This window comes from Punica granatum, chromosome 2 (assembly GCF_007655135.1).
Source record: "Punica granatum isolate Tunisia-2019 chromosome 2, ASM765513v2, whole genome shotgun sequence".
NCBI classification, from domain to species: domain Eukaryota; kingdom Viridiplantae; phylum Streptophyta; class Magnoliopsida; order Myrtales; family Lythraceae; genus Punica; species Punica granatum.
In genome coordinates, this window is record NC_045128.1 from 37,917,903 (window position 1) to 37,940,753 (window position 22,851).

The window sequence follows — 22,851 nt, forward strand, 5'->3', positions numbered from 1 at the left end:
GGAAACCTCTCCATACGGACAAGCCATGACCATGCGTGATTAGTGTTGTGTGCGAGGAAAGACGAAGCTTAGTGGCCTTAATCTCCGGTCCAGCAACCTCACACCCACCCCCCAAACCACACACACTCTCTCTCTCTCTCGAACACACAGAGACACTACACGCACAGAACAGAAACATTAGCACGACACAGCATTTGCTCAGTGGCCCCTTTGTCTTGTTCCGATTATTTTTTCATCCTCCAAGAAATTATAATTATAATTTATTTATTTAAACTGAAAATTAAGAAGAGAATACATAATATGGGGGAGAGAGGAGTGACCCAACCCAAGCCAAGAAGAAAGGCCTCTGTCTGATTTGATCCTCATTTCAGCTGCTTACATTAACATTTCGCCCATTTTTGTGTCTGCCCATTTCTTTATTCATTCCCCAATATTAAATAAACAAGCAAAAGATATCCCCCTAGCTCCGTCTCCCAGATTTTTCCCCGGCCTCAGGTACTCATCTTGATTGTTTCTTTTACCTGTTCTTGAGCTGATCCTCCGATTCATCGACCCATTTCGTCTCTTGTTCGGTTTGTTCTTGCCATCAGTGTGATTTGTTTGATTAGATTGAAGCTTTTTCTGTACAGTTATGAGGGTAGCTGGGGAGATCGGCAAACCCATCGTCGGGTGTTCATCAAAACCCCTTCCCCCCCCCCCCCCCCCCCCCCCCCCTAATAATATATATTTCAGTTGCATGCGTAGATTTTCATTTATTGGGTTTCAGAAAAAGAATTACTTTTTTCTGGGGGAAGCTGTTTGGTGATTTTGTGCTGAGATGAATGAGGTGTGCGTGTCATATTTCTTCTTATATGAACATAAGATATACTTAGTAGGGTGTTTGATTGATTCAACTTGTTAGCTCGAAACTGGGCTCGGGTTGATTTTGCCTTCTCTTCTGTTTGTTGTGTTACTTAGTGGACTGTGTTCAGGATTTGATTCAATTTAGGATTGTGTGCAAAGACTTGGAAATGCTGGTGTTGGCTCTGCTCAGTTTCTTTTCTTTGCTCGTAGAGATCAATTGGCCTTCTTCTAGAGCAATGACATTGGAAAATCAGCAAATCGGTTCAGTCTTCTCAAGAAACTATAGTTCTCCTTTGTAATGATCAGGTTGAGCTTCAAAATAATGTTCTTACTTCTCTATGACAACATTTTCGCGCTGTCTGCTTGTTGCCGCGAGCTGTCTTCCTGGCAATTGCTACTATGAGTGCCCCTTCCTCTTGATAATTCTGCGCTTCTGAATTTTTCTCATTTGCACCTTTTTCGCAACGATGGTTTATTCTCACATAAATTTCTTTGTGCAGAAACTACTTTCTAAGAATTTATTCGACTCCATATCTATGGCTAAGTCATTCTTTCTCTTGTACAGGGCCTAATATCAGGATTACGAGGCTCTCCTGCTTACCTTCACTATAAGGAGGTGGATCTCTTTGGTATATATACCCTTCAAGTTGGAAATAAAGCTGCTCTTTGTTCCATCTATACACAAGTGAGGTAGATGAGGAAATGTTTGGTGCTTGTGCTTGCTTGTGAGAAATTCGAGTATGTTGAAAGAATAGTAGAGCACTTCAAAAGTTAGTATGATAGACTAGGTGGCAGTGGTTATTCAGGAAACAGATTCGGTGCTCAGGAGATACATTTTATGCAAATACTTGCTGAGGCGAATATATGCTGTTGAGGATGAACCTGCCGCACTTTATGCTTTAAAGGTAAATTTTGCTTAGTCCTTACATAATGCATCCTTTTGTAATATTTTATGAATGATTAGCTAAATGCTTTTGTTAATGACAGATATTTCCATTGGCGTGTTCGGTTTTTCCTCCTCACTGCTGATGTTGAGCTGCGCCTGAGAAGTGGCTCCTCTGCATCACCTGTTCACATCTTAAATTTGGAAGGCACATATCATATCATCAGAAGACTTTCGTAGGGGGAATACCTTTGCCTCTGATGCAAGGGCAGAAGAGTACAATTGATTCAGTCCCTGAAAATGTTGATATCAATTTGGGATCCTTTCCTCTTACTGATAGCATGACTCAGCAGACTTATCTGAGCAATAGACCAAATCAGGAAGCCGTTTGTTCATCAAGTTATGCAACGTCTACTGATGCATCATCGTCATCCCATGCAGTTGGTGATGGTGGTGAGAGCTTTAATGCCTGGAATTTTGCATCAAATCAGGAAGGTCAACCTAATTTTGATGGGATGAAAGTGGAACAGGGTTGGTCTCCTTCAATTTGCACACCCACTGGGGCTGGTCCTAGTTCAGCAACAAGGCAGTTGGAGCTGCAACATAGTGTTCTTTTCCCTGAGACTGCAGTTTCGCGAAATTCTGATGCTAACCTCGTCCGTCAGAATAACCCAAATGCTGGCCCGAGTATAAGTACCTTTCTGACTTGGGAATCAGAAGATGGGAACTCCACTGCAGTTCGGTCTGGGAATTCTGCACACTCTTCAGGAAGCTCTAGTCACATGGATGGACGAATTGCAGGCTCCAGCTCTTCCATGGCTGCTTGGGGTTCATCATCTTGCAAGAGAAAGGCCCTTGAAGGTACCTCTGGGCAATCAAACCCTTCTGCAAGTTCCAGTAGCATTCCTCAAGCTGAAAATTTCACATGGCCAAATGAAACTCCTCCTGCTGGTAATGCCCCTGATCCCATGAATTTGTCACCACCGTCCTCATGGAACTCTCCTAATGTTAATTTCCTCGAGCACTTGGGTCCTAGCACTGGGCTTAGCATGAGAGAATCTGATTTCGAGCCCTTCCCTCCGGTAAGTATTACTATGGGTATGGGAGCTGCTATTGGCCCAAGAGGTTTCGATAGCAGAGGAAGTTCAGGGCCTCAGCAGGAACCCTTTACGTTTAACTTAGCATCATCACCCTTGTCATCATTGGGACATTCAAGGCATTCTAGTGGGTTTTCCCTGTCTCATAGGCCTGGCCTGTCTGACCTGAGATCAACTAGAGGCGCTCTTATGAATGCGAGTGCTTCACAGACAACCCAGTCAAATGCAATACAGGAACCTCAATTGCCTAGAAACAGTTTGGGCATTCCTTGGACTGGAGCCCAGCATTCGAGGAGTGGCAGTTTTACCAGCTCCTTTCTTCCTGGAGGATCCCTCGATGAAGTGAACTCTGGAAGCATGTCAAGGTATGTGTCTGAGACCCCTGTGGTCTCTTCAGCTTCTGAGACAAGAAACATGGTGCAGGATCCGCCTAGCTGGGACTTAGCTGCTGGACTCACAAGCCAGAGCCCGAGCAACGTTTCTTCCTTTCGACGAGTCGGTCAAAGTTCCGGTAGCCGATCATCTCTCCCTCCTTTTGTAACTCCTCGGCCTATGAGTCAGGAGATTCGACGGGTGCTTGAATTGACGCCTTGGGGTCCAGAATTGTTCGATGGCCAAAATACTCATTTACCTGGGCCGTCATCTTCAGGACCTTCTTCTGGCCCACAGGGGAATGGAATTAACTCTCTGGGCCGTCGACAACATTACCACAGGCCTGGATTCTCTGTGGATAGACAAGGCGAGGAGTTGTTGGCCATGTCTGAGTCACCCCTTCGAGCTTTCATTGGTGATATTGAAGGGAGAAACCGTGTAATAGCTGAGGTTCGTGTTCTTTAAGTAGTCCTTTTATATATTGTATGCATTGTTCAATCTGTTTCTTGGCTACTTTTCCAGTCTAATAGCACCATGATTGTGATCATCTATATCTGTGTTCTCATTGTACACTAACTATGATTCTTGCTGAACATCTGATTGGATTTTGGCAGATGGTTTTCCTGCTGCTTAATGGTAGCCACCATCCTTGCTAAGTTTAACTGATGGAATGCACTAGCTTTTTACAGTATTGAGTTGGTTAATAAATGTTCATCTAACATAATCGAGTCACCACTAGTTTGTCTTCATCTTCTGGTGCCTTCTCAAACTCTTGTTTTCACTTGTTTCCTCCTCCCATCTTCTTTTAAATACAGGGATATCGACTAGAATTTCATCATTAGCACTTCTTTAAGTCATATACACAACATGGGATTCATTCATACAAGATTTTCAATTGGTTTTCTGTTGCATTGGCTCTGCTCTTGGTAGCGATGAATTCATCCTGCTTACTTCGTGTAGAGCTAGACAGGACAATTATTGATTTTCAGTATGTCACGTTCACTGCAAATCTAGGCTTTTCTAATCTTTACTTCATGTCCTGTGTTTTTTGTGTGAAATCCTAATGATTTGAGCTTCTTGTCCGCTGTAACTTCTTTATCCATGAAAAGCATGGCAAAAGACAGGACTAATTATGTGTTAAGAATCTCCTTTCTCATCAATAATGGTTCCTGTGCAATGAGGGATCCCTAATATGAAACTGCCATTCCTCTTATTTAGATAGAATGTTTTTATTGTTAAAATACATTTATATCAGAGTGAAGTTCATTTCAACTGTAAGTGTTATAATAATTAATCAGTTTTAAGGTCTTGTTTTCTACTTTACAAGTAAAGTAATAAAATTTATTCATCTATTGTCTTGCTTTGCTTGAGCAAGCGCCTAAGCAGTAGAGTCGCTTAAGCACCGTGAAGGTACATGTTGCTTTGCTGTACTTGGTTTCATAGCATCAATTTCCAGAGACGGGGTGAAAAATCAGTACTTTAATGAAATCACTTTAAACGGAAGGAACAAGCATTTAATAGCAAAGGAAAATTTTCCTATGAGAATCAATAAATTAGAGTACATCTCAGTGATATTGGCAGACTGTGTTTTTGCTTCAAAATAAAAAAGTTATTGTAAGCAGTTACTTTGCGAAGTGTAGAAAGTCTTCCTCTGTTAGATTTTCCTTGTCGTGTAGTGAACTTACTGAAAAATATATAAAATGCATGGGAACTCAAATATTATAACAGAGGCATTAATACTCAGTTTGCTTTCTATTTTAGATATTTTTTTGTTTACTCTGCATTTGCAGAATAATTTCTTGGCTTCTATTGTCATTCATATTTTGTAGATTAGATTGGTCTTCTTAACTAAAAAGCTATTTTCTTTTCCCTCTTGTAGATTCGCCAAGTTTTGAATGCTATGCGCAGGGGAGAGAATCTAAGGGCTGAGGTTTGATTCCAAATTCTCACTGAGTCCATCATTATGTTTGAAGTGATTAACATTGCTAGCAGAATGCAGAGTTATTTAATCGGCTTATCTGCCTACTGCCTGTTCTCTTCATCTTTATTTCTATCAAAAAATAGCTTTTCTTGTTTTGAAATTTCATTTGCCATATATTTGGAGTTCTTCCTAATAGATTTAGAATTATGGAGACCAAGACTGTGAAGGCTCTGTAGGTTGCATCTAATAAGATTGTTTGTTATGGAGTAACATCAAGTAAGAACTGACATTCATTTGATGGTTACTTTGGAGCTGAATTAGGTATTTTATATTAAGACTACCTTTCACTATCGAGAAGAACTATTAGGGAATCTTTTTTTTTGCTGGGTAACTATGGGGGAATCAAACGTGTGGCATTTATAATAAGGCATGTCCTGAATCTTAGTGATAGAAGCTGATCACATAATAGGTCACTGTTGGTCCTGAATCTCGGATTGTTCTCGGTCTGTGTGTATAAATATGCGAAAATTCCACAGGCTACGCTTTGTTAGACATCCCTGAAGGTAGTATTTGTGCTATTACAGGTTGACCGATCTTTTAACGTCAGATTTTTCTTTTTCTTTCTGTGGCTAAGTCTTAAGCTATTCTCTTGGAAAAAGGAGAGCAACTAAGTCTTAAACCATGTCATAGAGGAGACTCGTGTATTCTCGATTGCCTTTACAATCTAGGCCATGAGTTTGTCCCTACACTACTCTGGCCAAGTGCAGATCGGACTGCTTTAAAAAATATCCTTGAAGGTTTTCTCGCATTGCGGGCCCTCACTTTTGGTTTTTATTTTGTCGTGATTAATTTTCGATCAGGATTACATGCTTTTTGAGCCGCTCATGTTCCAAGGTTTGGCAGAAATGCATGACCGGCACCGGGACATGCGTCTCGACGTTGATAACATGTCCTACGAGGTAAAAGTACCAAGTTCTCATCCCACAAAAATTTAATGATTGAATATATTAGTTCATTCTTTTTTGCTTCCATGGATCAAAATGCTTAATGCTCCTACTCATCCTTTATATGCTCGGTTCTGCGCACCCTCTTGGTTCGTTTTAATGAAATCTATTTTATTTGCTATTAAGAAAAGAAAAAACGAATGCCTAATGCACCTACACATCTTTTGCAGGAGCTATTGGAACTGGAAGAACGAATCGGGGATGTGAGCACAGGGCTAAAGGAAGAAACCATTTTGAAATTCCTCAAACAGCACAAGAGTCAAATGCCCGCCGGGGAAAAATCCCTCAAGGATTCAGAGCCTTGCTGCATTTGTCAGGTGAGAGCTCCAAGCTTTCCGTCTCAGTTAGTTGCTTGGATTTTAACTTTGTTCAGATCTGCAGTGAGTCTCCAATATTTTGAACTGGATAGCAAATATATGTTGGTTCCCTGTCACTTTATGTGATTTGGATGCATCACTAAAAATCTGCTATGGAGTTAAATAATTTGAAATCTATTAGGAAATAGGAACTTGCCAATATAATGAAAGGTCTCAGGTGACTGCTTCTCCGTGGCATTGTGATGAAAAATCCATTACAATAGATTTTTACCTTTGTGGCGTAAATATGTTGTTGATACCCTGATGAATCTGTTACTGATGCCCTGGATTTTAGTAACGACTGCTTTATTGTTTTGGAATCCTCGCATTCATTTTTTCTGCTCTCCTTACTATAACAGTAATTTGCAATCAGTGTGATGGTTTGCATATTTGTTTTATCCGGGATCATAGGTTAAGATGCGTGTATGCTGGACAATTGATTGGTGATCCAGGAGAATTAATTGTGCAACTAGATCTCCCTCAGCTTAGCCTGTTCATGATAAATTTATCATGCAATCGTTCTTTCACAATATATGCACAAAGTCTTAACACATATATACCGGTGCTGATCAGATAGATGTGAGTAAGCGTGAGAGTGACATAAAAACTCCAAGCGGGATGAGGGTGGTTTTATCTGATGATACTGGAGAAGTTGACGGATAAGTCATGACTCAGAAATATTATGTCTTCATAAATTATCATCTCTGATTTTCGTTCGTTTGAACTGTTTGATTGTCTTTTGCCAGGAACAATATGTGGACGGGGATGATATCGGGGAACTGGACTGCGGGCATGACTTCCATGTGAACTGCATCAAACAGTGGCTTACGCACAAGAACCTCTGCCCCATTTGTAAAACCACAGGCTTAATCACCTAATTGTTTCGCCGTCTGCCGGAAATAAAACACCATCTGGAAAAAGAAAAGGAGAGACATATTTTACATACATATATATATATATATAACTTCATCCAAGAGATTTTTGGGTGATACCATGTCGTATGCTCATTATGTTTATACATATATTTGTCATCTGAATCCAATTTTGAACCTTATGTTCCGAATAGATTTTGGACTGGGATTAACTTTCTGATGTTAATATTCTTCTTCTTTCCCTTTTCCATGCTTGTTGGAATAATGTATGTGGTGTTTCTGGGACATGAGGCTTCACCTGGTTTCTCGGATAGGTCTTGTCGAACTAATGTATGTCGTGAACCCTTGATTCAGTATCTTGCGTCGTGGACCTGACATGGTCACTCATAGTTGGAGTGCCCCCTGGCCCAAATTGCAAGTATAATAAAATATGGACATAATTCGTATAGATTAGGGAATGGAATAGCCATAACAATTCCTTAAATTGATGGCATATTATATAATCTATATTCTATAATAATAATAATAATAATAATAATAATAAAGTGGTCTCTCATGCAATTATCTCACAAACTGAAATGCGATGGAGTCACGTCATCATCTCCTCTCGTAAAGTCACAACATCAGTATAATTATGTATATATATTATATTGTGTAATATATAACATATTTCTCAATAGAATTTAACTGTCACAAATTTTTGTATTTAATATATTTTTCAAAACTATTTTAAATCATACATTATTGGAAATTATTATAGAAATCTCTTTTTTTTTTGGTGAATTGAATTCTTTAACAATATATTTATGCCATTCGGGTATATATAACGGAATTCCCAAATTTATTTATAGATGGGTGTGTTGATGAATATATAGATGCTGTTTGGCTATAATTAGTGGAATATACTAATTATAGTGACGTATTTTAATTTATAGGAAATTTATCATTTAATTATTATGAAACAAATTTGTATGACCTTATGTCTATATATATATAGATGTCGTTTGGCTATATAATGAAATATTAAGTATTCTGAAATATTTTTAATGCATAGGAAGAAAATTTTCTTATATAATTATTTAAGAAAATAATTTGCATTACTTTATGTATATATAGATGCCGTTTAGAATATAGTGGAATATTGCATAATTACAATTAAAGTGAAGTACTTAAATGCAAACGAAATTTTCTAGGGAATAATTTTGCATGGCCTTTCCGGACCATATATATATGTATGTATGCATGCTTATCTAATATTACATCTTACATCAATTTGCTCGTTTCACAAGCTAGTTTTTATCAGGCTTTCCTTTACTTATTTTATTCTAATTTTTACTGTTGCTTCTCCAGTGCCGATGCCATTAGTTCCTTTTCTTTTTATAACTTTTATGTTTATAACATTGGACATTGAATCTGTCGACAAGTTCCAGTTTTTTTTTTTCATTTTCTATAATAATAATAATAATTTGTTTATAGTATTATCTTTTCATTTCATGTTTTGCTTGGTGAATTCATTATTTGCTTAAAACTAGTATGAGTGATTTAATTACCACACAAATTTTCATTAGGTTATTTATTTTTTTTATCATTATTATATGAGAATTTTTCTTTATTCATTTATTTTTATCTATATTATAGCAGATTATGAGGTTTTACAATGATTTATCATGGATCAGCATCCATCTACTTTTATATATTATATAGTGCAATAAAAAAATATAAATTAGTCGTTCAAAGATCATTTCGTCCATTAAATTAATCATCCGTTAAAAAAAACCGCTATAATTACTTAATTTCGTCAAATAATTTCTATAAAAAAATAAAAATGGAAAAAGTTTTTTTAGACAAAATAAAAACTGCTCTCTCTGAGTCTCTCTCACACTCTCTCAGTCTGTATATGTTGTTCATGTGGGAAATATACGTATCTTCTTCTCAATATTAATGGGAAAGATGAAGATGAATGGAGATGGATGTGGAAATGGAGACTATCAAGCAGTTGACAGAATCACAACGCATGTGTTGAAGTGATAAATATTACCTATCTTTTGTTTCAGCATATAAATTTTTTTCTATTTTTATTTTTATTTTTTTATAGAAATTATTTGATGGAGTTAAGCAATACTATCGGTGTTTATAATGGAGGATTAATTTGATGGTGTAATGATCTTTGAAGGACCATATTGATGGCAAAAATATTTAAAGGACCAAATTGATGGCAATATGATCTTTATATGACCGTAGTGATAGTTTTCTCTAATATTTGACTTGCATCGTATAATGGCCAAACATGGAAAATCCATTAAAATTAGGAACATTCTATTAAATAATCTTTGTTATGCTCGGGTCCACTTTTGGGATCGCTGATAGGTTTTCTGATGGATTTGCCTACTTTTCGTCACGTGAGAATGTGAAATCACTGTAGAATTTTTCTTGTACTTTTTCTTATATTCTGACGCCTAGTAATGAAGTTTGTTTTTACTGCCGTGTGAGTTGAATTAGTTTCTGTTATGAAACCTTATAAATACCTCCTAAGACTCCTTGAACTCATCTCTCTTATACTTGCATAACCTCAACAGTCCTAGCTAGAGTCGCTCTTCCATGATGAACATGCTTGGAGACAACAAGGGTTCCATGTTGGGTAAGGATGCTCATGGTTTTGTTGATTATGATCCTTTAGGTGAAGTCGTTCGGGAATGCGAGGAGCAAGGTGGAGCATGGCGATGAACAGTCGGTTAACTTGTGGAACGATAAATTGGTGGGCTCCTCGTCTCTGAGATCGTTCATTCATGGTCCTCTCCCTCATGATGAGGAAATCAGGAAAGCAAGCTCCATCATCTCTTCCTCCCGTGAATGGAAACTGGACTCTCTCCCCTTTGTCCTCGGTTCCTCTGTGACTGCTGCCATCCGAGGAATCCCCCTCAGCTCCACCATCTCTGATTGTGATCGAGTGGTTTGGGGCATGTCCCATAGCGCTGAATTCACTCTTAAGTCAGCTTACAATCTCTTGTCGACTCAACACCTCTCAATGCTCGGACCATATTGGAGGTGGATTTGGAAAAGTCTCTCCCCTCCAAAGATCCAAAATTGGTAGTATAATTAAATATTTGAGATGAGCATGTCAAGAGCATATATTTAACCAAAAATTGTGTGAAGCGAGTTCTTACTAGAAAATTTTGAACTAAATATTAGTCATAAATCTATCTAATATAAAGACGTTTTTAGTGAGCCGACCCGGATCGAACTAGATTAGTCGGGGTCCATTGGACTTTGGAATACTAAGATACTCACAAAAACAAAAAAGATTTAATAAATACTCAATGAATAGTAACTGAGACCTAGTGGCGAAATAGTCAATTACTAAATCATTCAAAATTAGTCTATAACTTGATTAAATATTATTTTTTGAAATTTCAAATGGATCTACAAAGAAATTTTAGTTGTTCTTAAGGAGCGAATATGTTTTTCTAAGAATTTAGATATATAATTATTTAACAAATGAGATAAATGTAAAAAACGAACCCATACAATATAAAGGATAAAAATACTGAAAGACTTAATCATTCATATATAGAACTTCTCCAAAAAAAAAAAGAAGAAAAAAACAGAAGCCATTAATTTGATATAAATCTATAGTCCTATATGTATATATCCCTTTTTAAATTTATGACCATAAGTTCTAGTAGTTTGGGATTGTGTGTATACACAATTTAAAAAAGGGATGTCATAAAACAATTTTCAAGAAAAATGTTAAATATATGCATTAATAATTAAACAAATACATGAAGCATATTAAAACAAGACTCTTAATTAGTTGCAAAGTTATTATTTAACCATTGAAATCACTCCAATTTTATTTAAGATTATTATTTATTTGAAATTGAAAATTATTCATTAGAAATTATATATTATTGTCATTAATAAAAAATTAATCTTACAATATATAAATAATTTCTGTACAAATAAATGGTAAATCATATAAGAAAATAACAGTGCGACTATACTTGGGCCTTGGTCGCGTAGTTTCACCCAAAAGAAAACGTGCAACACACGAGATGTATTATAAAGACTAGTAGGCTATTGTTAATTAATTTCAACACAAAAAAGATAAGGGAATAAAAGGACGAGCGAAAGATAAATTTTACAGACGTGGGTTTTACGGCAAGTCTTCCTTTTAATGTTGGAGCCATTATGGAAAAAAGTTACTAATTGCTCATAAATTCCTTCACCTTAATTTTTATTTGGGTAAATCTTCACCTCAGGTTTTACTTAGTAACTTAATTAGTTAGCATTTTCTATATTAGGAAAATAAAAATAATAACCAGCTCTTATAGGAAAGGTAGTAATGATTGAATTTTTTTTTTAAAAATCATTTAAAGAGTCAAATTTCTCAAGAAGAATGTATAGAATTTCTCTGTATCAGAATATTTATGGTCCCACAGATCCATAGGCCATAGCACCTCCGGCCATGGTTCGTCGACTATATCTAGATTAGTTGGTGGGGTTATATTTTTCATATTTTTTTTTGGGGGAATACACGTGCCTGGAGTGTATTAGTTGAAACTAATCACGTTCATGACGTTGGCTTGGTGAAGCTTTCTATTGATCAATTCCTGAAGAAGTTGTAGTTTCAAATATATTTTACGTGTGATAGATCGATGGTCTTATGTTGAATTCTTTTTTATGTGTGCAATTGCAGGTTGACAATAAGCCGATCCCCAGTAGCTCTGACGCCGTAAAGCCCATCAGAGCCTTGGAGGATGCTATCAAGGAGTTACGAACCCGAAAGAGAGTCCGACGTGAAGGCGTCTCTGTTGGGACGACCAGTTTCAACAACAGTGGGTCATCGGCACCCGCCTTTAATAACAACTCTGAGAAGCTGCCCTCTGGATACCAATACCAAGCACCTATCCCCTACTTCGAGGTATATCTGACATATCCTAATAACATGGCTGCAAGTGCGAGTGGTCAGACCAGCAACTCGAACCCTCTGCCAGCGCCCACCGTCAACTCCAATCTTAATAACATCATACACATCCAGACCTGGACATCCTCAAAGGTCTACCTGTACATCAGTGGAGGCGTGGCATGCATCGGCATCGTCTCTTTGATCAAGTCTAGTCTCCTTCCTGCTATACGCACCATGCTCGAGAACCATAATTTCGAGCTCCTCTCCATGAGATCTTCCTCACGTGGCAACTGGAAGAGTTTCTTCCTTAAGATTCGAGTACGTATATGCTGATCTTGCTACACTCACGCACAGCAGTGTATTAATTCCTGGCTAGGGTGAAATGATCAGTCAATTCCTTAAAACCCAAACGAAGAGGAAATTAATCTCCCTGCATAAGAATATATAGCATATATACATATCGTCCTGATTGTTATTTGTTTATGTGCTCGATTTTACTGATCAAGGTGGCAAAATATCCGAATCTTGCAGACCAGTAGACCAACACCGGACCAGATGCTGAATGGAGTTACAACGAGGCAGCTGTACAAGGACGTTGCTAATGAGATCGCATTGATTGTCTGATCAACGAATCCCTATATTGAGAATGATCTGCCCAAGAAACACCCCATATATATCGTCCATTAGGATATATATACAGGCTTACAAGTTTTGGAAGCAGTGCAGATTAATATTAATACTTGCAAAAATATCTCGATGAGTGCTTGCTCAGATCATATTATCAGGGGTTCGGTTAATGGAACAAGGAGCGATCTCATTACTCGTTAAATCCCAGCGGTAGCTACTATGCGTATAGCAACGTAATTATAGCCCAATTACACTGATCCTCTATCACGTAAGTCTGAGTCTGGTATCACGTTGGACCAAAGCCTCCATATAACACTTCACGAACCACGGAATAACCTACTGAGGTCAAAATCATTGCGTCAAAAACCAGCCTTGCAAGACTTGCTACTTTATTAGAGACGTGTTTCGCAAGCTCATTGATCCAAGTAACTGCGGACCTGTTGCGGCACACGTGGGTGGCAGCACGCAGTGCTTCAGTGAAATGCACTCTACTAATTACTGTTTCTCCGGAGATCATAGGTTAAGAAGTGTGTAGTATATGCTGGACAATTGATCCGGGGAAATTAATTGTACGGATGGATCCCCCTCAATTTATTATATATGCCACTATTCTTTTAGAATGTTGAACATGCATGAACCGGTGGGGTATCAGATAAAACTGAGTGAAGAGTAACACAAAAGCTCCACACGCAATGCGTTTGATTTTTCAGATGGTACTGGAAATTAAAGTTGACGGATAAGCCATGAACTTGGAAATATCATGTCTTCATAAGTTCATCTTTTTTTCTTTTTTCTTTTTTTCGTTTGTTGGAACTATTTGATTATCATTTGATTGGCGAACTGGACGATGGACGACTTCAAAAAAACAAAGCACCGTCCCGAGAAAAAAAAAAAGAAAAAAGAAAGCACGTTGCGCTACACCCTCTTTCATACCTAGTAATGTTAGTTGAGTTAGTATCTACTATGAAAGCCTTACAAATACCCCCTCGAACTCGTTTAAAATCGCCCCATCATGACTACATACCCTCGACATCTTAGATCCAGTCTTCCATTATGGACACATTTCGAGACAATGAGGCTTCTATGTCCGGTAATGGTGCTCAAGATCTGATTGGTTATGATCCTTTAGGTGACGTGGTTGATGAATACAAAGACACTAGCCCTCTAACCCACGCATTGAGCGGGCGGTTTTATGTGTTTATTTTCAGTTAATATTTGATAACTTAGTTTTGGAGAGTTGATTCTGTGTAAGTACTATATGATTAAAATAACGTAGTTAAATAAATAACTTATAATTATTGTGCAGTGAGAAAGTATAAATTAAATAATTTTGCCTAAGAAATGGTGCATATATTTGGAGGAAATTGTTTCAGATTGAACTAATTTCTCAATTTTGCGAAGTTTGGAAACATGAAAGACCTTGTTCAATTAGAAAATATTTTCGATCAAACTGCAATATAAGCACAAGCAGAAGGCAGAGGCGGACATTTCCTGAATAAGCCCATACAATTTTATATATAAATAAACAATCTGAATTTTTATATTATCATTCATTTATTATTTTAGTAAAAGGATAATAATTTAATTAATTAATTAGTTTTAACCTACACTATTGCAGCTTCCTCTATATTAATTAATTTTGAAGGAAATTATTTCAGATAAAAATGACTTGTAAATATTGAAGTTTGGAAACTTAAAAGACCTTGTTCAATTATAATATGTATTTTCGATCAAACCGCAATGTAAGCACGAGTTGGGGGCAAAGGCGGAGAGATATGTTTCATGAATAAGTGCATAAGAATTTATATATATAAATAAACTTGAGTTTTTACATTATTATTAATTTATTATTTTAGTAAAAATATAATAATGATTAAATTAATTAATTAATTAATTAGATAGGTTAGAGAGGAAGAGGGAGATGATGTGAGATAAAGGAGGAAAGAGAGATGGATGGTCAACTAAGAATAAAATAACAGTCATACTTGGGATTTTTTTTAAAAGATAATTATGACAATCAATATAATTTCACGTGAGATTCGTGTATAGAATTCTAATATAATATCGTGAAGGGAGCTTTACCATGAATTGGAGGTTTACGAAAAATATTGATATGTGACGATGTCGTGAAAGTAGCTTGAGTTACATTATATATGGATATGGATTCTTCTCAACAACCAACAGCCTATCCAACATATTATGGAAGGGATCCAAAGGAAGCGGTTGCAATGATTGTTGTGCCGCAGATCGATCGGATCATGTGATGTTTCCAAACTGCAATATGACACCCAACACATGACAATCTCCAGCCTATGCTTCCTTTACTCCCGCCAAAAGACTTGTCTGCTGACATGCTGCTCTATATTTAGTAACATTTGATACATGTGCTCGATAATGCATGTGTTTTTTGAACAGTTAATGATAATTTTTTCATATATGGATTTTACAATACATTTAGTTTTTTTCCCATGCATGCGTTGCACATATTCGTTATCATGTATATCTCTATAATATTCCTTATTGTAATTATTTACATTTTGAAATATCAAATTTTTAATTGAAAATAATAATTTTTGATTATTTATTTTAAAATGCAAATGAATATTTTGTTAATAATTTTTTGTTTAAAAATTCAATAAGTTAATTATTATAATAAGTTTGAAACTAATTATCTCAACAAATATGCATTATATATTTAAATTGATTGTTAATATAGATTTTTCACATATATGTAGTTTAGTACTTAGAAGAAAAATTGATCCATCATTTATTTTAAAACAGTGTTGATAACATCCTTATTTTTAAGTTTTTTTTTTATTTATGCATTTAAATTCATAATGCTATGTTATAAGTTTTTCTTTTATAGAACCATAATTGTACTGAAAAATCTACATTTGATCAATTAACTTTATTGTTGTGTTTATATCCTATGGTTGTGTGTATATGTTCATTTTAACATATTTATATATCATTTCTTATAATAATTATTTTGATATATATTTGTTTCTTAACACAATAAAATATTTTCAATGATTAATTCCAAATTTCATATAAAAATCAGGTTATGAAATTAGAATAATTTTGGATGATTCAATAAATATTTTATACCTAATAAATTTCAATTAATGTGCAATTTATATTAATCTAATCGTTTACATATTAGACATATTTTTAATAGATATTCACACAAACTTGATTATATATTTTTAATATAAGGTTTTATGAAATCTTTATTTCTATCTACACGTTGCTCAAGGCATGGCGTTCATTGGCGATTGCACCTTGGTCAAGTCTGATGATCTCCTTTCTGCTATTTACGCCTATATGATCGCGCTCCTCTCTGTGAGATCTTCTTCACAGGTCAACTGGAAGACTTTCTTCCTTATGATTTTCAGGTAAATATATGCCGATCGACCAAAGTCACGTATCACAATATTAATTTCCGGCTAGGGTGCAATTAGCTAATTCTCTAAAACCCTAAGTACGAGGAAATTTCACTGCACAACATATATAGATCTATGTATGCATATATTGTTTTAATTGTTATATATTCATTTATTTGCTCGACTTCACTGATTGGGGTGGCAAAAATCTCGGAATCCTGCAGCCCAGTGGCCCGATGCCCAATCAGATGCTTAACGGAGTTAATGTGGAGCAGCTGGACTAGGAAGCTGCTGATGAGATAGCATTGATCGTTTGAACATGACCGATCTTCCATATTAGCTTAAATTAATTACAACATCGACAGTATTAACATAATAATGACAGATCAAAGAGGGTTTAACGCAATAGTACATACTTTCACCTAATAATTAAGAGGTTCTAAGTTTAATACTCGTTGTGGGACTACTTGTGCCCTTACACTAGCTATTAAGATTTTTATTCCATTGTAATGCCCCAACAATTACAATAAAAGAACAGGAGCCATTTTGCATTTTGCACGTCATATGTTTATAAACTGATCTTAACAATTCATACATGATTTGCTTGTAGATTGCATGAGTAAAAGGCGCACAATCTAGGTGTAGAGCCTATCGGTCTTAAAGCTGCTACGTAGTAGGTCCAGATATATACAATGGTTTACCCAACAAGCACCTCACCAGCATCGTCGACTATAAAGTCCCAGGCTTAATCATAAATTGTTCATTGCTGCCCAAATGGTTCAACATAGAGTTCGGATTGGATGTGGCCTTTTTCATGTTGTTATTCTTTTTCTCCCCTTTTCCATGCTGATGTTGGAACAAATCTGAGGTTTTTCTGGGACATTTATGCTCTAATCGGTTTGTCGGAAAAGTTTTGAAGGTGAATTTTTCATGGCCAAGTACATAGCTTCCTGCCTGAAAATAGTTTGTTCCCTGAGTGTCTGATTAAGCAAAGTTAAATTCGTTTTCTTTTATTCAGTTGTACCTTATATGGTCAAGACCAGTCTAACCAAGGCTGCTGTAGCCACCTCAAATGTCGCCGGTCTCCTATAAACTCACCGTGGGGTTGAGCTCAGAAGAACTGGGGCAACCCTAGTGACTTGATGAGGCTTCTGAACCAATCCTAGTTAGATCCAGTCCCAAGTCGGTTATTGCAGCAAGGTGTAATATGATGTGGCCAAACGTAAAATGATGCCATGTCGCGAACCTTGATCGCATACCTTTAGTAATTCCATTGCACACCGGCAAAAAATGCACATGTGCAATCTAATATGGACGGAATTTATAAAAATTAGGGAATGCAAAAGTCATAACTATGTATTCGACGGCCGATCAGAATATGGAAACCATGCGGAAGCAGAACAGCAAATCTACGAATATAGAAGTTCCTGCGCATGTGGACCCGCTCTGCAAGTGAATGCCAGAGCTGTTCATTAAAACTTACAAATGCCATGATGTAAAATCCCACTGGCACAATCATCCACATTGGCCATGTATGGGAAATTCATTAGGACTAGGAATACAATTTTGTAACAGACACAGTGTAGGTCGGGTCCACTGATGTCCAAGTCCGCTAGCAGGACTGCTGACAGGTTCACCTTGCTTGCCACGTGGTAAGGTAGGACCACCAAAAATTCTGTCTGCACTATTTTTCTGTCCTGGCACTAAGTAATGACATTTATTTCTACTATTGCATGAGATGAGTCAGTATGTACTGTCAAAACCTTTTAAATACCACCTCCATCTCTCCTTAAAATCATCCCCATCACAGTTACATTGTCTTAACAGTCCTAAAGGCCACTCTCCCATTATGGATTTGTCCGGAGAGAATGAGGTTTCCATGTTGGGTAATGATGCTCATGGTCTTGTTAATTATGATTCTCTTGGTGACGTGGTTGGGGAATACGATGGGACTCTGCTCAACAATCAACAGCCTATCCAGTACGCCATGAAAGGTTTCCAAGGGAGCGGTTTCAATAACCGTTGTGCCGTTGATCAATCCGATCATGTCATGGCTTCGGGTCCGCAGGGGTGGCCGATTAACATGCAGGTGAGGTACACACATGACAATCCTCCATTCCCACAAAAGTAATTAGTAAAAGGCATCTGAGACATGTCTGTTGACATTAGTTAATTCATGTGTTTTTTTAGAAAAGTAAAATCAACATTAGTTAATTCATCTCAACAATCAACAGCCTATCCAGTACGCCATGAAAGGTTTCCAAGGGAGCGGTTTCAATAACCGTTGTGCCGTTGATCAATCCGATCATGTCATGGCTTCGGATCCGCAGGGGTGGCCGATTAACATGCAGGTGAGGTGCACACATGACAATCCTCCATTCCCACAAAAGTAATTAGTAAAAGGCATCTGAGACATGTCTGTTGACATTAGTTAATTCATGTGTTTTTTAGAAAAGTAAATTATGTTTTGCATCAAAAGAGAGTATAGTACAATAGCGCATGTTTTCGCCTATGGGTTTTACAGCACATTTTCTTGTTAAGGCTGGAGCTTTTATGGAAAAGAATTACTAATTGCTCCCAATTCCTTCCATAAAGGTTTACATGGAAACTTAATTAGTTTAGCATTTCCTATTTTTGGAAAACTAAATTTATTACAATCAAATTTACGAGTCAAATTTCTCAAAAAAGAAAAAAGGCGTCCATTTTCTGTCTGTACAAACTACAAATCTCCTAATAGATTCTGGTATTTTGCAACAATGGAAATATAATATACAAAGTCTGGATCTTTGGCTGCAACCAAAGATCAATAGGCCATATCACCTCCGGCCACTGGTTGTGGACCATATCTACATAAGACTGTTGAAGCATTTCTATTTTTTCTTTTCCAATGATACTACGGCTATCCTCTGCCTATTAACTAAGATTGATTCAGCTCGATGTCGGCTTGTTGAAGCTTTCTATGGATCAATTTTTGAAGAAGGGTTAGTTTCAAATATATTTTACAGGCATCTTATCATGTAATATATATATATATATATATATTTATATCTTCTTTATTTGAATTGCCTTTTTATGTTTGCAGTTTGACAATAACCCGACCCCCGATAGCTTTCACAATGCGAAGCGCATCAGAGCCTTAGAGCAGGCCATTGAGGAGATAAATACCCAAATGAGGGTCCGAGTTGAGGACATCTCCACTGGAACAACCAGTTTCAACAACTGTGGGCCATCGGCGGCACCCGTTAATAATCCTCACATGCTGCCATCCGGACACCAATACCAGGAACCATTGCCCTACTCCAACATTCTGACATATCCTAATAACATGGCAGGATCAAGTGGAAAGACCAGCAAGCTGAACCCTGATCCGCCAACGCCAACTGCCAACTCCAATCGTGGCGTTATACACATCCAGACCTGGACATCCTCGAAAATTTACCTACAAGTCGGTGACGGTGTGGCGTACATTGGCATCTGCACTCTGATCAAGTCTGGTCTCCTTCCTGCCATCTGTGCTGTGCTTGAGATCAATGACATCGCGCTCCTCTCTGTGAAATCTTCCTCACAAGGCAGCTGGAAGACTTTCTTCCTTAAAGTTCAGGTACTTAGATGCGGATCGACCAAAATGATCACCAAAATGATCACGCAAGATAGTACTAATTCCTGGATCGGGTGTAATTACTTGATCCTTTAAAACCCAATGACGAGGAGATCTCACTGCATTAAATATAGTACATATACTTACATATAGTTCTGATTGTTATTCGTATGCTCGGTTTTACTGATTGAGGTGGCAAAAATATTGAATCTTGCAGACCAGTGGCCCAACGCTGGAGCAGATGCAGAATGGAGTCACGGCAGTGCAGCTGTACAAGGAAGCTGCTGATGAGATCGCATTGATCGTCTGAATATCGACGATCAATCTCCTATATGAATTAGTGAATATTACAGCACCCACCTTCACCAGGAAAAAATATTAAAGCATCCACAGTATTATATACATGAAACCCAGTTGTATTTAGTTTTTCAAACACCTGTGGTAGAAAATCTCTTGGGATTTATATATAGTGAGAATTTTCTTGTATATCTATACCTATTGAGGGAATATAAAAATTACGATCAAAGGTGATGGCCTAATGATTTCAAGCTCACTCTCATGCAGTTTAGAGACCTCCAGATCTCTGATTCGAATCCCTCGGGAACATATGCAAGGATGGGCTCTTGGCTTGAGCCTGGAGTCATCTCCACTTCCGTGAACTATACTAGGTCGTTGATGGTGCTGCGCTGACGGGACCAGTAATTGCACTGGTTATTCAGTTCATCTGATATGTTCGGGGTTGAACACGAGAACCCGAACATTGCGTAGCGGGGAGTGGCAATGTTGACATCACTATTGCCTACCATTTATCCATTAAAAAAAGGGAATATAAGAATTGCCCCAAGAATTAAAAACTAGGCCTGCGGTCCCAATATAATAAAATAGAATTCCTAAATAATTAATAAAGGGACATGGATAGTCCCGTTTAGGTATCAAATTTGAAACCTTTTTATGTAACCTTTTGATTACAAGGCGAGGGTGCAAGGTAGAAACTCCCGCAGTTTCCATTCATGCTAATAGTTTAGCACATTCTAAAATGAAAAATATCAATAATATCCATTTTTTTTCAGTTCAAATATGAATAATACTGATGAAGTGAAGTTTTATGAACAAAAAGGCCCTTATCTTTTGATATCGACAATAGCAATTTTAATGTAGTGCGTTCACAGATGGGTTGATTGCTTGGAGCGTCTCATGGTAATGTCCCTAACTTCGGGTCGTAATGTCGATTGATTTCTTAGACTGAACCGGCAATCTTGAGTAACATATTGAGCGCGACCAACCCGAGACTCAAGCAACTCCTCCTTTCCAAGTCCATCTGAATTGGCACGACAACACAAGTGGAAAGTCGTAATGAATTTAATAATAAACCAAAGGTAGCGATTTTGGAACGTGTCACCACATTTACGGCAATTCCAGCCGAAAAGTTTCCGGCGGGCTGATGAATACTAGCAGATAGCTATCTATGCATTGTAATTACAGCAATACTAAATATACAAATTGAACTGGAAGCACAAGAAATGCGTCGGCTCAATGAAACTGGCTAAGGTGTGAGTTGATGAATAAAAGGAAAATTTAACACTCGTTTCTGAAAAATACGGAGTTTAGCTACAAAGAGTAACGCTCATTCTACGTGCCAGAGATAATTTTATTTTCGGGGGTTCGACATATTATATTGTGAACGCCTTTCGGTTTTTAACGAGAACGTCTCCAAGTAGAACCCACCATAAACTGACAAAGACAAACCTGAATATTTATTTTATCGGACTGGCGTTGCAATACTTAATAATTTCGAATGTAGCAGCGGACTAATTCACTAGAAGAAATTGATGATTTCGTGATGGATTTTAGTCTGGGTGCTGCAGAGACCCTCAGCAGGGGATCGTGTTCCCGAGGGCTGGGACATGGCAAATATTTGCCATGTCTTTTGCTTGAGGAGCACCTGCTCGATCACTTCTCTGAAGTCTGAACCACCCACGAGAAAACTCAGTCGTTATTTTGGTTTATGGTAGATAGAAATTAGCCGCTTATATCATTTCTCAGCCACTTAATAAAGTCTAATTAAGCATATGTACGTTCAGTATAGAAACACTTCATCGGTGATTGCATGTAGCAACTAAAGAGAATTACCTTGTAGAAATCAACAGCAATGAAGTTGGGTCATCTTTTTCCAGCTGCCGCATAACACGAGTATTTCATCGATGCTCATCAATGGAGCTGAATTGTTGTTGCAAGCTTGGGTCAGGTCAGGCTGGTCCAGGAATTAGTTCACAAGGACAAGAGACCTTGTACTGGCGTTTATAGGAGGGGATTCCCCGTACTTTGGGCACAAGCTTTGCTTGCATCCCACCATTTTCGTCTGCAAATTCCGTCAGAACTAATTTTGGTCTTGACAGGATTTAGTATACTACATTCAACTGCTTGATTTCTGTCAACTAGCAATTACAGGGAACACGGAGACTGAAAACGGTGTGATCGACCAAGTCTAAAAGATCTTGAACGAATGACTAGCACTGACATATACTTTCTACCATGTATCTCCTACTGGTAGGCTAGGTAGCCTCCTTGGCTGACTTCGATGTGAAGACGAGGAGCCTCCGGTTCTTTCGATCATATATCCACAGTCGACCTATTCTTTCCATTATTGGGCATACGCGAAACAGGAAACCAAAATTTCCGCCAATTAACCAGCAGCATCAAGCAGCTTCATCAAGCCCCTAGGGGATGTTAATAATCTTCAATTATGATGGTGACGATGTCCCATGTGTTCACTTCGAGAAAAGCTTGAACTTCCTTGAGCACATTAATGCCAGGTTAATTACTGTTGGAAAAGTAAGTTCTCGCATAAGTATTCACCATTCCGCAAAGCAGGTTAAATTCGTTATTTGGTACCAAGGTATACTAGTCTAAACCGAAGCCGCTGCTATAGCTACCTCAAATGTCACTGGCTGGCATCCAACAGTCACTGGTGATATCAAGCCCACTACGT

General features: G+C 37.5%; 2 protein-coding genes across 5 annotated transcripts; both read left to right on the forward strand.

Annotated features, from left to right (window-relative positions):
* The first annotated feature begins 288 nt into the window (after window positions 1–288).
* On the forward strand, window positions 289–7,633 carry LOC116195617 (E3 ubiquitin-protein ligase MBR2). 4 transcript variants are annotated; one of them, XM_031524905.1, is made up of 8 exons: window positions 294–495; window positions 1,054–1,149; window positions 1,409–1,748; window positions 1,831–3,645; window positions 5,075–5,125; window positions 5,977–6,075; window positions 6,291–6,437; window positions 7,223–7,594. In XM_031524905.1, exons 4-8 carry the CDS (start codon window positions 1,987–1,989, stop codon window positions 7,352–7,354), a joined length of 2,088 nt encoding a protein of 695 aa, XP_031380765.1. In that variant the 5' UTR covers window positions 294–495; window positions 1,054–1,149; window positions 1,409–1,748; window positions 1,831–1,986; the 3' UTR covers window positions 7,355–7,594. The 4 variants fall into 4 exon arrangements, with proteins under 4 accessions (XP_031380766.1, XP_031380765.1, XP_031380764.1 ...); XM_031524906.1 differs by lacking the exons at window positions 1,054–1,149; window positions 7,223–7,594 and adding an exon at window positions 7,050–7,208 and having other exon boundaries at window positions 289–495; XM_031524904.1 differs by lacking the exon at window positions 1,054–1,149.
* Window positions 7,613–13,547, forward strand: LOC116193964. Its single transcript, XM_031522701.1, has 4 exons — window positions 7,613–7,678; window positions 10,026–10,298; window positions 12,000–12,572; window positions 12,786–13,547. The coding sequence occupies exons 1-4, from the start codon at window positions 7,613–7,615 to the stop codon at window positions 12,876–12,878; spliced, it is 1,005 nt and encodes a 334-aa protein (XP_031378561.1). The 3' UTR covers window positions 12,879–13,547.
* The last annotated feature ends 9,304 nt before the right edge of the window (window positions 13,548–22,851 follow it).